We start from the raw sequence: 15,409 nt of genomic DNA, 5'->3' as shown, positions 1-15,409 counted from the left end.
GGGCTACCGGTGAGTGACACCCCCAAAACCTCCCCTGAACCCCCAAAACTTCCCCTGACCTTCCCTGACCACCCCTGACCTTCCGTGAGCACCCCCTGACCCCCCCTGTGCCCCCCCCAACTCCCCTGTGACCCCTCTAACCCCCTCTGACCCCCCTGTGACCCCTCTAACCCCCTCTGCCCCCCCTGACCCCCCTGTGCCCACCCCCCAATCCCCCTGTGCCCCCCCAAACCCCCCTGTGCCCCCCCCAGCCCTCCCCATGTCCCCCATCACCTCCACCCCATCGGGGGCACCAGTCGGTGACGGGGGGTGACCCTGGTGCCCCCCCGTGCCCCCATGACCCCGTGCCCCCCAGGGGTGACGAGGGGTGACCCTGGTGCCCCCCCTGACCTCGTGCCCCCCCCGTGCCCCCCAGGGGTGATGGGGGTGACCCTGGTGCCCCCCCTGACCTCGTGCCCCCCCCGTGCCCCCCAGGGGTGACAGGGGGTGACCCTGGTGCCCCCCCTGACCCCGTGCCCCCCAGGGGTGACAGGGGGTGACCCGGTGCCCCCCCTGACCCCGTGCCCCCCCCGTGCCCCCCAGGGGTGACGAGGGGTGACCCTGGTGCCCCCCCTGACCCCGTGCCCCCCCCGTGCCCCCCAGGGGGTGACGAGCAGCCCCGGGATCAAGTCGCCCATCACCATCATCACCACCAAGGTGATGACGTCGGGCACCGGCACCCCCGCCAAGATCATCACGGCCGTGCCCAAGCTGGGGGGGGGGACACGGGCAGCAGGGGGTCACTCAGGTGAGGGGGGGGGGGACACACGGGCACGGACACACCCCCCCGGGGACCCCCAAACCCCCCGGGGACCCCCGAGCTGGGGAGTGCAGGGGGAGACCCGGGGAGGATGAGGAGGGGGTGGGGATGGGGGGACATGGGGGGGTGTGTGGGGACAAAGGGTGACACAGGTGGGGTGGGGCACCCCCCCGGACCCCCCCCGGGACCCCTGAACCCCCCCTGGGGACCCTGAGCACCCCCGAGCTGGGGGAGTGCAGGGGGGGACCCGGGGAGGATGAGGAGGGGGTGGGGATGGGGGGACATGAGGAGGGGACAAGGAGGGGGTTGTGGGGACAGGGGGTGACACAGGTGGGGGGGGGACAACATCCCCGGGGACCCCTGACCCCCCCCCAGGGACCCCTGAGCACCCCTGAGCTGGGAGGGGGCAGGGGGGACATGGGGAGTGCAGGGGGGGGACAGTGGGAGGATGAGGAGTGTTTGGGGACATTGGGGGGGACACTGGGGGGGGGCAGGGAGGGAATGGGGACACTGGGGGACATGGGGGGGGGACAGGGAAGGGCTGGGGACAGGGGGGGACTGAGGGGGGACACTGGGGATGGCAGGGAGGGAATGGGGGACACTGGGGGGGACACTGGGGGGGGACAGGGAGGGAATGGGGACATGGGGGGGGTCAGGGAGGGGCTGGGGACACAGACATGGGGGGGACAGGAAGGGAATGGGGACACTGGGGGGGACTAAAGGGGGACACTGGGGGAGTCAGGGAGAGACTGGGGACACTGGGGGGGGACACTGGGGGGGTCAGGGAGGGGCTGGGGACACTGGGGGGTCAGGGAGGGGCTGGGGACATTGGGGGGGTCAGGGAGGGGCTGGGGACACTGAGGGGGTGGCAGGGAGGGAATGGGGACACTGAGGGGGGACACTGAGGGGGGACACTGAGGGGGTGGCAGGGTCGGGGTCGGGGCTCCTCCCGCTGTCCCCCAGGCCGCAGTGACACCAGTGACAAGGTGCCCCCCCCCGTGCCCCCCCAGGTGGTGCTGAAAGGGGCCCCGGGGCAGCCGGGCACGATCCTGCGCACGGTGCCCATGGGGGGGGTCCGGCTGGTCACCCCCGTCACCGTCTCGGCCGTGAAGCCCACGGTGACCACCCTGGTGGTCAAGGGCACCACTGGTGAGTGACCACAGGGGGCTCTGGGGGGGTCACTGGGGTCAGGGCACCACTGGTGAGTGACCAGGGGGACATTGGGGGGGGGGTCACTGGGGTCAGGGCACCACTGGTGAGTGACCAGGGGGACATTGGGGGGGTCATGGGGGACATTGGGGGGGTCATTGGGGGTCAGGGCACCACTGGTGAGTGACCAGGGGGGGCTCTGGGGGGGTCACTGGGGTCAGGGCACCACTGGTGAGTGACCACGGGGGGGCTCTGGGGGGGTCACTGGGGTCAGGGCACCACTGGTGAGTGACCGGGGGGGGTCACTGGGGGGGTCACTGGGGTCAGGGCACCACTGGTGAGTGACCAGGGGGACATTGGGGGGGTCATTGGGGTCAGGGCACCACTGGTGAGTGATGGGGGGGGCTCTGGGGGGGTCTTTGGGGTCAGGGTACCACTGGTGAGTGACCACAGGGGGCACTGGGGGGGTCATGGGGGACATTGGGGGGTCACTGGGGTCAGGGCACCACCAGTGAGTGACCAAGGGGGACATTGGGGGGGTCACTGTGATGTTGGGGGGGGGGTCACTGTGATGTTGGGGGGTCACTGGGGAGGGGTCACTGTGGTGTTGAGGGTCCAGGGTCACCATGGAGGGGTCACTGTGATGTTGGGGGGTCACTGTGGTTGTTGGGGGGTCCCATGAGGGGTCACTGTGACATTGGGGGGTTTCTGTGATATTAGGGGGGGTCACCATGAGGGGTCACTGTGGTGTTGGGGGGTCACCATGAGGGGTCACTGTGATATTAAGGGGGGGTCACTGTGATATTAGGGGGGGTCACTGTGATGTTGGGGGTCACTGTGGTGTTGGGGGGTCCCCATGAGGGGTCACTGTGGTGTTGGGGGGTCACTGTGGTGTTGGGGGGTCCCCATGAGGGGTCACTGTGGTGTTGGGGGGTCCCCATGAGGGGTCACTCACCCCCACTGTGTCCCCCCCCAGGTGTGACGACGCTGGGCACGGTGACCGGGACGGTGTCCACCAGCCTGGCGGGGGGCGCGGGGGGTCACAGCGCCACGGCCTCGCTGGCCACGCCCATCACCACCCTGGGCACCATCGCCACCCTGTCCAGCCAGGTCCTGAACCCCGCGGCCATCACGGCCACGCCGCGGGGGGGGGGCTGGCCACCCCACCATCACCATGCAGGTGAGGGGATATGGGGGGGCATTGGGGGGGGCATTGAGGGGGGCTGGGCACCCCCACCTTCACCATGCAGGTGAGGGGACAGGGGGGGCATTGGGGGGGGGACATGGGGGGGGCTGGGGACAGGGGTCTGGGCACCCCCACCATCACCATGCAGGTGAGGGGATGGGGGGGACATGGGGACAGGGGGGGCACTGGGGGGGGCATTGAGGGGGGCTGGGCACCCCCACCTTCACCATGCAGGTGAGGGGGACACAGGGGGGGTATTGGGGGGGGCATTGAGGGGGGCTGGGGACCCCACCATCACCGTGCAGGTGAGGGGATGGGGGAGGCATTGGGGGGGCTGGGGACCCCACCATCACCATGCAGGTGAGGGGACACAGGGGGGGGGCACTGGGGGGACACACAGAGGGACATGGGGACACAGGGACAGGGGACACTGGGGACACTGGGGGGGGGCTGGGGACCCCCACCATCACCATGCAGGTGAGGGGACATGGGAGGGGCACTGGGGGGGTGTGGGGACCCCCACCATCACCATGCAGGTGAGGGGATATGGGGGGGGCATTGGGGGGGGCTGGGCACCCCCACCATCACCATGCAGGTGAGGGGACAGGGGGGACACTGGGGGGCACAGGGGACATGGGGACACAGGGATTGGGGGGCTGGACACCCCCACCATCACCATGCAGGTGAGGGGATATGGGGGGCACTGGGGGGGGCTGGGGACAGGGGGCTGGGGACCCCCACCATCACCATGCAGGTGAGGGGATATGGGGGGACATGGGGACAGGGGGCTGGGGACCCTCCCGGATAGGGGGGGGCAGACCCACAGCCCCCCCTGACCCCTCCCCGGGGGCACAGCCGGTGTCCCATCTTTAGGGGTGACCAACATGGGGGAGTCCTGTGAATTTGGGGGTGGGTTTGGTTGATGGGGGGGGCTGTGGGTCTGCCCCCCCATATCCAGGGGGGTCCCCAGCCCCCCCCTGACCCCCTCCCCCGGGGGCACAGCCCGTGTCCCAGCCCACGCAGGTGACCCTGATCACGACGCCCAGCGGGGGTCGAGGCCCAGCCCGTCCACGACCTGCCCGTGTCCATCTTGGCCTCGCCCACGGCCGAGGGTCCGGCGGCGGCGGGGGGGCTCCCCGAGCCCACCCCCCCCGAGGGCGGGGGGGGCACCCCCGGCACCGTCACCCTGGTGTGCTCCAACCCCCCCTGCGAGACCCACGAGACGGGCACCACCAACACGGCCACCACCAGCCTGGTGGCCAACGTGGGGGGGGGCGGCGGGGGGCGGGGGGCTCCCGGCCGCGACCCCCCCCCCCAGCTCCAGCTGCTCTGCGAGGGGGGGGGGGCCCGAGGGCGGGGGGGGCACGACCCGGGCCTGCTCCAACCCCCCCTGCGAGACCCACGAGACGGGCACCACCAACACCCCCACGGCGGCGGGGGGGGGGCCCTGCCCCACCCGGCAGACGGCGGCCACCGGCACCACCATGACGGCGCGGCTGTGCCGGGACCCCCCGCCGACAGCGCCGCGTGCCAAAACCCCCCCCGGGACGGGGGCGGAGGAGACCCCTCCCCAACCAACACCACCACCGTGCCAAACCCCCCCCTCCTGGGGCACCCCCGGCGCCAACCCCCCCCGCGAGACCCCCGAGACGGGCACGGCCACCACCACGGCGGGGGCCACCAGGACCCCCCAGAGCCCGGGGCTGCCCGCCGGCGGGGGGGGCTCGAGGCTCTGCTCCAACCCCCCCTGCGAGACCCACGACACCGGGACCACCAGCACGGCCACCACCGTGGCCTCGAGGCTCTGCTCCAACCCCCCCTGCGAGACCCACGACACCGGGACCACCAGCACGGCCACCACCGTGGCCTCGAGGCTCTGCTCCAACCCCCCCTGCGAGACCCCATGAGACGGGCACGACAAGCACGGTGACCACCACGGGCTCCAGGATCTGCTCTAATCCCCCTTGTGAGACCCATGAGACGGGGACAACCAACACAGCCACCACCGTGGCCTCGAGGCTCTGCTCCAACCCCCCGTGTGAGACCCATGAGACGGGGACAACCAACACGGTGACCACCACGGGGTCGAGGCTCTGCTCCAACCCTCCCTGTGAGACCCATGAGACGGGGACAACCAACACGGTGACCACCACGGGGTCAAGGCTCTGCTCCAACCCCCCGTGTGAGACCCACGAAATGGGGACAACCAACACGGTGACCACCACGGGCTCCAGGATCTGCTCTAATCCCCCCTTGTGAGACCCATGAAACGGGGACAACCAGCACGGTGACCACCACGGGCTCCAGGATCTGCTCCAACCCCCCCTGCGAGACCCATGAGACGGGCACGACGAGCACAGTGACCACCACGGGGTCGAGGCTCTGCTCCAACCCCCCCTGTGAGACCCATGAAACGGGGACGACAAACACACGGTGACAACAACGGGCTCCAGGATCTGCTCTAATCCCCCTTGTGAGACCCACGAGACGGGGACAACCAACACGGCCACCACCGTGTCCTCAAGGCTCTGCTCCAACCCTCCATGTGAGACCCACGAGACGGGCACCACCAGCACGGCCACCACCACCACGGCCAGCGCGGGCACGAGCCCCCCCTGCGAGCCCCCCCGGCCCGGGGACGGCGGTGACGCCCCGCCCTGTGCTCCAACCCCCCCTGCGAGACCCACGAGACAGGGACAACCAACACGGTGACCACCACGGGGTCAAGGCTCTGCTCTAATCCGCCGTGTGAGACCCATGAAACGGGCACCACCAACACGGTGACAACAACGGGGTCAAGGCTCTGCTCCAACCCCCCCTGTGAGACCCACGAGACGGGCACCACCAACACGGCCACCACCACCACGGCCAGCGCGGGCTCCCGGCCCCGGGACGCCGCCACCGGTGCCACGGGAGGGGGGTCCCAGCCCTGCTCCAACCCCCCCCTGTGAGACCCACGAGACCGGGACCACCAGCACGGCCACCACGGCCACGGCCGGGGGGGCACAGGGCTCGCCCCCCGCTTGCCAGACCCACCAGACCGTGGCCACCGGCACCACCACGACGGCCACGGCGGCCACCGAGCGGGGGGGGGGCAGGGGGCCCCCCCGGCAGCCCCCCCCGCGCCTGCTCCAACCCCCCCTGCGAGACCCACGAGACGGGCACGACGGCCACGGCCACCACGGTGACGGCCAGCATGGGGGCCAGCCAAGGTGGGACCCCCTGCCCTCCTCGGAGACCCCTGCCCTCCTCAGAGACCCCCACCCCTCCTCGGAGACCCCCCTGCCCTCCTCAGAGACCCCCACCCCTCCTCGGAGACCCCTGCCCTCCACAGAGACCCCTGCCCTCCTTGGAGACCCCTGCCCTCCTTAGAGACCCCCACCCCTCCTCAGAGACCCCCCTGCCCTCCTTAGAGACCCCCACCCCTCCTCGGAGACCCCTGCCCTCCTTGGAGACCCCCCCTGCCCTCCTCAGAGACCCCCCTGGCCTCCTTAGAGACCCCCACCCCTCCTCGGAGACCCCTGCCCTCCTTAGAGACCCCCACCCCTCCTCAGAGACCCCCCTGCCCTCCTCAGAGACCCCCCTGCCCTCCTCGGAGACCCCTGCCCTCCTCAGAGACCCCCCTGCCCTCCCTGGGAGCCCCCCCTGCCCTCCTTAGAGACCCCTCCCCTCCTCGGAGACCCCGTCACTCCACAGAGACCCCCCTGCCCTCCTCGGAGACCCCCTCGCTCCACAGAGACCCCCTCCCCTCCTCAGAGACCCTTCCTCTCCTGAGAGACCCCCACCCCTGCATAGACCCCCCCCTGCCCTCCTCGGAGACGCCCCCTGCCCTCCTCGGAGACCCCTCCCCTTCACGGAGACCCCCTCCCCTTCACAGAGACCTCCACCCCTCCACGGAGACCCCCACCCTTCACAGAGACCCTGTGCCCTCCAGAGACCCCCCCACTCCTCCAGAGACCCCCCTCCTCTCCACAGAGACCCCTCCCCTCCAGAGAGACCCCCACCCCTGCAGAGAGCCCCCCCTGCCCTCCATAGAAGCCCCCCTCCCCAGACCCCACTCCCACCCTTTTCTGGGGTCTCACCCCACTCACCACCCCCCCATTCTCCCCACAGGCCCCTCACCCCATTTTGGGGGGGGTCTCACCCCCATTCTCCCCACAGGCCCCTCACCCCATTTTGGGGGGGGTCTCACCCCCATTCTCCCCACAGACCCCTCACCCCCATTTTGGGGGGTCTCACCCCTCTCACCCCCCCTGTTTTCTCCCCCCAGACCCCCCCCCACCGGCTGCCAACGGGCAGGGGGAGCCTGAGGGAGCCCCCCAGGGCGAGGGGGGAGCCCCCCCCGGGACCCCCAGCCCTGGCCCCAGCGGGGCCGGGACCCCCCAGCCCCGGGCGGTCACTACGGTCACTCAGTCCACGCCCGCGCCCGGACCCGCCGTGCCGGTGAGGGGGCACGGGGGGCACGGGGGGCATGGGGGGGCACAGGGAGGGGGTTGGGGGCACTTGGGGACACTTAGGGACACTGGAGGAGGGCTTTGGGGACAGGCTGGGGGGCTTTGGGGGGCACAGGGAGGGGGTTGGGGGCACTTGGGGAGGGGATTGGGGACAGATGAGGGGCTACAGGGGAGGGGCAGGGGGGTGTGTGGGGGGGGTCTGTGTGTCTGAGGGGTGTCTGTGTGTCTGGGGGGGGTCTCTGTGTCTGAGGGGTGTCTGTGTGTCTGGGGGTGTCTGTGTGTCTGAGGGGGGGTCTCTGTGTCTTGGGGGGCTCCCTCCCCCCCTCCAACCCCTTTTTTTCCCCCCCCCACAGACCATCTCCTCGCTGACCGAGTCGCCCCCGGCGCCCCCCCGAGACCCCCCCCACCGCCACCCCCACCCCCCCCGGAGACCCCCAACCAGCCCCAGACCCCCCCTCCGGCCCCTCCCCGTCCCCCCCGGCCCCCACCCCCACCCCCCCGGCGGCCCCCCCCCGCGCGCCCCCCACCCCGGCGGGCGCCGCGCCCCCCCCCTCGGGCTCCCCGGAGCCGCTGGCCGTGGTGGTCCTGCCGCCCGGGCCCGGCGAGGGGGGGTGCCGGCGAGGGGCTGGCGCTGCCCCCCGAGCTGCTGGCCGAGGCGGGGGGGCGCGGGGGGCCCCCCCGGGCTGACCCCCGAGGAGTTGGCGGTGACGGCGGCGGCCGAGGCGGCGGCGGCGGCGGCGGCGAGCGAGGAGGCCCAGGCGCAGGCCCTGGCCATCCAGGCCGTGCTGCAGGCGGCCCAGCAGGCCGTCATGGGTGAGGGGGGGCTCCGGGGGGGCTTTGGGGGGTCCGGGGGGGGTTTTGGGGGGTTGTGGGACCAGCAGTGTGAGGGTAACCCCCCGTGGTCATGGTGGTGGTCGTGGTTCTGTGAGGGTGGTCCTGGGCCCAGCAGGCCGTCATGGGTGAGGGGGGGCTTCGGGGGGGCTCTGAGGGGTCCTGGGAGGGTTTGGGGGGGTTGTGGGGGGCCCTAGGGGGATTTGGAGGGGGTTGTGGGACCAGCTGTGAGGTGGTGGCTCCCCGTGGTCGTGGTGGTGGCCCCGTGGTGGTCGTGGTTCTGTGAGGGTGGTCCTGGGCCCAACAGGCCTTCATGGGTGAGGGGCGGCTCTTGGGGGTCTTAGGGGGCTTTGGGGGGCTTTGGGGGGTCCTGGGGGGGTTTGGGGGGGTTGTGGGACCAGCAGTGTGAGGGAAGCCCCCCGTGGTCATGGTGGTGGTGGTGGTTCTTTGAGGGTGGTCCTGGGCCCAGCAGACCGTCATGGGTGAGGGGGGGCTCAGGGGGGGCTCCGGGGGGGCTTTGGGGGGCCCTGGGGGGGGTTGTGGGAGGCCCTGGGGGGCTTTAGGGGGGGTGTGGGACCAGCAGGGAGACGGTGGCCCCTCGTGGTTGTGGTGGTGGCACCATGGTGGTCGTGGTTCTGTGAGGGTGGTCCTGGGCCCAGCAGGCCGTCATGGGTGAGGGGGGGCTTTGGGGGGCTCTGGGGGGTCCTGGGGGGGTTTGGGGGGGTTGTGGGGGGCCCTAGGGGGATTTGGGGGGTGTTGTGGGACCAGCAGTGTGATGGTGACCCCCCATGGTCATGGTGGTGGTTGTGGTTCTGTGAGGGTGGTCCTGGGCCCAGCAGGCTGTTGTGGGTGACGGGGGGGCTTTCAGGAGGTTTGGGGGGGTTGTGGGACCAGCAGTGAGGTGGTAGCCCCCCCTGATCATGGTGGTGGCCCCGTGGTGGTCCTGGTCCTGTGAGGGTGGTCCTGGGCCCAGCAGGCCGTCATGGGTGAGGGGGGGCTCTGGGGGTCCCACGGGGTGGGGGGGGTGACAACCCCATAACTATGAGTGTCTCACCACCCCACCCCAAAATGTTGGGGGGCGACCCTTCCTGACCCACCCCCCCCTTCTCTCGGTGTCCCCACAGGGAGCTCGGAGCCCCTGGAGCCGGGGGAGCCCGGGGGGGGCCCCCCTGAGTTGGGGGCTCTGGGGGCCGAGGGCGGGGGTCCCGCGGGGGGGGCCCTGCCCCTGGTGCTCACCCAGCAGGAACTGGCGGCGCTGGTGCAGCAGCAGCAGCAACTGGCCGAGGCCGGGGCCCCCCCCCGCCGCCCCCCCCCGCCCCCCCCACCCCCACGGCACCCCCCCAGACCCCCCCGGCCGCCCCCCACCTGCCCACCGAGGCCTTGGCGCCCGCAGACAGCCTCAACGACCCCGCGGGCGACGCCAACGGGCTGGGAGAGCTGGGCACCCCCGGGGGGGCACCCCCGGCCCTGCTGCCCCCCCCCCGGAGATGGTGAGACATGGGAGGGGGGGTGGGACACTTTGGGGGGGGTGGGACCCCCCGGGGGGGCACCCCCGGCCCTGCTGCCCCCCCCCGGAGATGGTGAGACATTGGGGGGGGGGGTGGGACCCCTGGGGGGGCACCCACGGCTCTGCTGCCCCCCCTGGGGATGGTGAGACATTGGGGGGGTGGGGGTCCATTGGGGGGGGGTGGGGGGGGCACCCACGACCCTGCTGCCCCCCCCCCGGAGATGGTGAGACATTGGGGGGGGGGGGGGGGTCCATTGAGGGGGGGGTGGGACCCCCAGGGGTGCCCATGGAGGGAGTTGAGACCCCTTGGGGGGCACCCAGGGGTTGGGGGTGGGGGGAACACCCATGGAAGGGAGGGGGCACCCATGGAGGGGTTTGGGACCTGTCAGTGCTGAGGGGGGGTCACCCATGACAAGGGGGGGGCACCTCAACAGTCGGGGTGGGGCCGTGGGACCCCCGGATTTCTCAGGGTGGGGTAACTGGAAACACCTGCAGGGAATTCGAGGGGGGGGTCTTTGGGGCCCCTCCCTCAACTCTCTGTGTCCCCCCCCCTCCAAGGCCTGGCCCCCTCGAGCGCCTTCGTGGCCCCCCCGGGGCCCCGCGGTCGCCCCCAGCCCCGCCAAGCTCCAGGCGGCCGCCGCCCTGGCCGAGGTGGCCAACGGCATCGAGAGCGCCCCGGCGGTGAGTGGGGGGGTCCTGGGAGGGTCCTGGGGGGCTCTGGGGAGGGTCCCCAGCACAGGGTGACCCCCCCATGGCCCCCCCCAGAAGCCGGAGTCGGGGGTGCAGCCCCCCAAGGCGCTGCCCAAGAAGGAGAACCAGTGGTTCGACGTGGGCGTCATCAAGGGCACCACCATGATGGTCACACACTACTTCCTGCCCCCCGAGGACGCGCCGCCCCCCGACGTGAGTGACACCACGGCCCCTGCGCCGGGGACACCCCTGGGGACACCCCTGGGGACACCCCCCTGCACCGGGGACACCCCTGGGGACACCCCTGGGGACACCCCCTGTGGCACCGGGGACACCCCTCAGGATACTGGGACACCCCCCCCTGCACTGGGGACACCCCTGGGGACATCCCTCGTGGCACCGGGGACACCCCCCTGTGGCACTGGGGACACCCCTGGGGACACCCCCCTGCACCGGGGACACCCCCTGTGGCACTGGGGACACCCCTGGGGTCACCCCCTGCCACCCCTGTGGTCACCCCCCTGCACCAGGGACACCCTCCATGGCACTGGGGACATCCCTGGGGACACCTCCTGTGGCACTGGGGACACCCCTGGTGGCCATGTCCCCACTGTGTCCCCAAGGTGTCCCCCATGTCCCCATTGTGTCCCCACTGTGTCCCCCATGTCCCCACTGTGTCCCCAAGGTGTCCCCCATGTCCCCAAGGTGTCCCCCACGTCAGGGGGATCTCTTTGGCCGTGTCCCCCTGGGTGTCCCCGCTGTGTCCTCATGTCCCTGCTGTGTCCCCCCTTTGTCCCCCTGTGTCCCCCCTGCCCATGGTCCATCTCTGGCCATGTCCCCGTGTCCCCCCTGTGTCCCCCCTTCTGTCCCCCTGTCCGTGGTCCCTCTCTGACCATGTCCCCACGTCCCTGCTGTGTCCCCCCTTTGTCCCCCTGTCCATGGTCCATCTCTGGCCGTGTCCCCACGTCCCTGTCCCCCCTTCTGTCCCCCGTGTCTCCCCTTTGTCCCCCTGCCCATGGTCCATCTCTGACCATGTCCCCATGTCCCCCCTTTGTCCCCTGTGTCCCCCCTGCCCATGGTCCATCTCTGGCCGTGTCCCCGTGTCCCCCCTGTGTCCCCCCTTCTGTCCCCCTGCCCATGGTCCCTCTCTGACCGTGTCCCCACGTCCCTGCTGTGTCCCCCCTGTGTCCCCCTGTCCATGGTCCATCTCTGACCGTGTCCCCGTGTCCCCCCTTCTGTCCCCTGTGTCCCCCCTTCTGTCCCCCTGTCCATGGTCCATCTCTGGCCATGTCCCCGTATCCCCCCTGTGCCCCCCCTGCCCCCCCTGTCCATGGTCCCTCTCTGACCATGTCCCCATGTCCCCCCTTTGTCCCCTGTGTCCCCCTGCCCATGGTCCCTCTCTGACCATGTCCCCACGTCCCTGCTGTGTCCCCCCTTTGTCCCCTGTGGCCCCCCTGCCCATGGTCTGTCTCTGGCCGTGTCCCCACGTCCCTGTCCCCCCGCAGGAGGAGGGCTCGGGGGTCCCAGACCACTCCCAGCTGCGGCGCCAGGAGCTGCAGCCGGGCACGGCCTACAAGTTCCGCGTGGCGGGGCTGAACGCCTGCGGGCGCGGGCCCTTCTCCGAGCTGTCGGCCTTCAAAACCTGCCTGCCCGGCTTCCCCGGCGCCCCCTGCGCCATCAAGATCAGCAAGGTACGGGCTGGGCCACCGCGGGGACCCCCAAGACACAGCGGGGACCCCTGAGCCAGAGAGGGGACCCCTGAGCCAGAGCGGGGACCCCTGAGTCAGAGAGGGGACCCCTGAGCCAGAGAGGGGACCCCCGACCCATAGCGGGGACCCCTGAGCCAGAGCGGGGACCCCTGAGCCAGAGAGGGGGTCTCTGACCCACACATCCAACCATGGCATCAACCACAACCCAACCCAACTCAACCCAGCTGAACCCAAATTAACCCAACTCAACCCAGGCCAACTCAATCCAACTCAACCCAACCCTGCTTGACACAACCCAACTCAGCTCAACCCAACCCAACTCAGCTCAACCCAACCCAACTCAGCTCAACCCAACCCAACTCAGCTCAACCCAACCCAACTCAACCCAACCCAGCTCCACCCCCAACCCACCCCCTCATGCCCCCCCAGAGCGTGCCCAGCGCCCGCCCGACATGGGGTCTGTGCCCACTCCGTACCCCCACCCCCCCCGCTTCCCCCTCACCCCCGTGCCCCCCACGTTGCCCCCCCTGACCCCGTTGCCCCTCTTTTTCCCCCCCCAGAGCCCGGACGGGGCCCACCTGACGTGGGAGCCGCCGTCGGTGACGTCGGGGCGCATCGCCGAGTACTCGGTGTACTTGGCCATCCAGGGGGGGCCCGGGGGCGGCCCCGAGGCGCGGGGGGGGGGCCCAGCTGGCCTTCATGAGGGTCTACTGCGGGCCCAGCCCCTCGTGCCTCGTGCCCGCCTCCAGCCTGGCCAGCGCCCACATCGACCACACCACCAAACCCGCCATCATCTTCCGCATCGCCGCCCGCAACGACAAGGGCTACGGCCCCGCCACCCAGGTCCGGTGGCTGCAAGGTGGGTCTGGGGGCTGCCAGCTGGGTCTGGGGGCTGTGGGAGGGGGCATAGGGGCTGTGGGACCCCCTCAGTGTGGGTGTGGACCCCCACAGTGACAGGGGCTACGGCCCCGCCACCCAGGTGTGGTGGCTGCAAGGTGGGTCTGGGGGCTGCCAGATGGGTCTGGGGGCTGCCAGATGGGTCTGGGGGCTGTGGGGGTGTGGGACCCCCTCAGTGTGGGTGTGGGACCCCCACAAGGATAAGGGCTACGGCCCCGCCACCCAGGTGTGGTGGCTGCAAGGTGGGCCTGGGGGCTGCCAGCTGGGTCTGGGGGCTGCCAGATGGGTCTGGGGGCTGTGGGAGGGGGCACAGGGGGTGTGGGACCCCCTCGGTGTGGGTATGGACCCCCACAGTGACAGGGGCTACGGCCCCGCCACCCGGGTCCGGTGGCTGCAAGGTGGGTCTGGGGGCTGTTCTGGGTCTGGGGGCTGTGGGGGTGGGCACAGGGGGTGTGGGACCCCCTCAGTGTGGGTGTGGGACCCCCACAAGGACCAGGTCTGTGGACCCCCCTCAAGGACCCCCCCCCCCAGATGTGTCCTTTGCCCCCCACCTTGGGGACCCTCCCCCCGGGGTTACAGCCCCCCACCCCCCCTCTGGGTGCTGGGAGGGGTCGGGGGGGGTGTGGGGGGTCCCCTGAGGGGGTGGGGCAGGAGGATGGGGGTGTCCTGACCCTCCCCCCCCCCAAATTTCCTTTTCCCCCCCCCCCCAGAGTCCAGCAAGGACGGATCCGCCGGGAAACCCGGCAGCAAACGGCCCCTGGCGTCCCCCGACCTGTGAGTGAGGGGGGGTCTGGGGGGTGAGGGGGGGCTTTGGGGGGCTTCTCGGGGGGCCAGGGGGTTGGGTTGGGCGGTTGGGGTCTGGTTTGGGGGTCTGGGGGCTGATTTGGGGGTCTGGAGGGACCCTGGGGGGGGCTCTGGGGGGCTCATCGGGGGGCCAAAGGGTTGATTGGGGGGGTTGGGGTCTGGTTTGGGGGGCTGGGGGCTGATTTGGGGGTCTGGGGGGACCCTGGGGGGGGCTCTGGGGGGCTCCTCGGGGGGCCAGGGGTTTGGTTTGGGGGTCTGGGGGCTGATTTGGGGGGGCTGGGGGTTGATTTGGGGGGCTGGAGGGCCCTGAAGGGCTTGGGGGGGCCCTGGGGGTCTGATCTGGGGCTCTGGGGGGTCTCATCGAGGAGCCAAGGGGTTGATTTAGGGGGTTGGGGGCTGATTTGGGGGGCTGGGGGCTGGTTTGGGGGGCTGGGGACTGATTTGGGGGCCTGGGGACTGATTTGGGGGCTTTGGGGGCCCTGGGGGGCTGATTTGGGGGGCCAGGGGGCCCTGGAAGGGTCTCATCGAGGGGCCAAGGGGTTGATTTGGGGGGTTGAGGGGCTGGTTTGGGGGTCTGGGGGCTGGTTTGGGGGGGTAGGAGTCAGGGGGTCTCAGAGGGGCTATTTTGAGGGGTCTGGGGTCTCGAGGGGGCTGTTTTGGGGGTTCAGGGGGTCAAGGGGGCTGGTTTGGGGTCCAGGAGCTCGGGGGGAGTCTCAGGGAGGGGCTGTTTTGGGGGTTCAGGGGGTTGGGGGAGCTGTTTTGGGGGGGTTCAGGGTCTCAGGGGGGCTATTTTGGGGGTCCAGGAGCTCAGGGGGGTCTCAGGGGGGCTGTTTTGGGAAGTCTGGGGTCTCAGGGGGGCTATTTTGGGGGGTCCAGGAGCTCGGGGGGCTGTTTTGGGGGGGTTCAGGGTCTCAGGGGGGCTATTTTGGGGGTCCAGGAGCTCGGGGGGGGTCTCGGGGGGCTGTTTTGGGGGGGTTCAGGGTCTCAGGGGGGCTATTTTGGGGGGTCCAGGAGCTCGGGGGGCTGTTTTGGGGGGGTTCAGGGTCTCGAGGGGGTTGTTTCGGGGGGTTCCACGAGCTCGGGGGGGTGTCCCCGGGTGAGCCCCCCATCTGCCCCCTCCCCATCCCCAGGAAATCCGCTCCAAAGAAGCCCAAGGCCGAAGGGCAGTGAAGGACCCCCCGGGACCCCCCCCTGCCCCCTCCGGGACCCCTCCCCCCCCTCCCATCCCCCCCCGGGCAGGTTGGGGGGTGTCAGGGGGGGGTCCCTTCACTGGTTTTGGGGGGTGGGGGGGAATTGGGGGGGGTCTGGAGGGGCTTTTTTTTTTTTTATTACCTGTTGCAGTTGCTGGAATGAAGTTTTGTACGAGCTGCCCCTCCCCCCCCC

General features: G+C 71.1%; 1 protein-coding gene across 1 annotated transcript; it reads left to right on the top strand.

The window, feature by feature from the left end:
* Window positions 1-642: 642 nt before the first annotated feature.
* On the top strand, window positions 643-15,322 carry LOC127465943 (host cell factor 1-like; the record flags this gene model as incomplete). The annotated part of the gene is given in 24 exon segments (XM_051776474.1): window positions 643-753; window positions 755-787; window positions 1,810-1,948; window positions 2,925-3,128; window positions 3,780-3,817; window positions 4,137-4,181; window positions 4,183-4,728; window positions 4,730-4,996; window positions 5,043-5,389; window positions 5,546-5,772; window positions 5,775-6,011; window positions 6,233-6,346; window positions 7,405-7,577; window positions 7,942-8,401; window positions 9,544-9,704; window positions 9,764-9,871; window positions 9,946-9,999; window positions 10,485-10,607; window positions 10,692-10,829; window positions 12,122-12,307; window positions 12,886-12,996; window positions 12,998-13,184; window positions 13,933-13,996; window positions 15,157-15,322. Coding segments are annotated over 24 exon segments (4,113 nt in total), but the record flags the coding sequence as incomplete, so codon positions are not given.
* Between the last annotated feature and the right edge of the window lie 87 nt (window positions 15,323-15,409).

Source organism: Manacus candei, unplaced genomic scaffold (genome assembly GCF_025592945.1).
Source record: "Manacus candei isolate 608988 ecotype Guabito, Panama unplaced genomic scaffold, ASM2559294v1 h1tg000539l, whole genome shotgun sequence".
NCBI lineage: Eukaryota > Metazoa > Chordata > Aves > Passeriformes > Pipridae > Manacus > Manacus candei.
The sequence above is the reverse complement of the archived record's forward strand: the minus strand, read 5'-3'. Positions and strand labels throughout refer to the sequence as shown.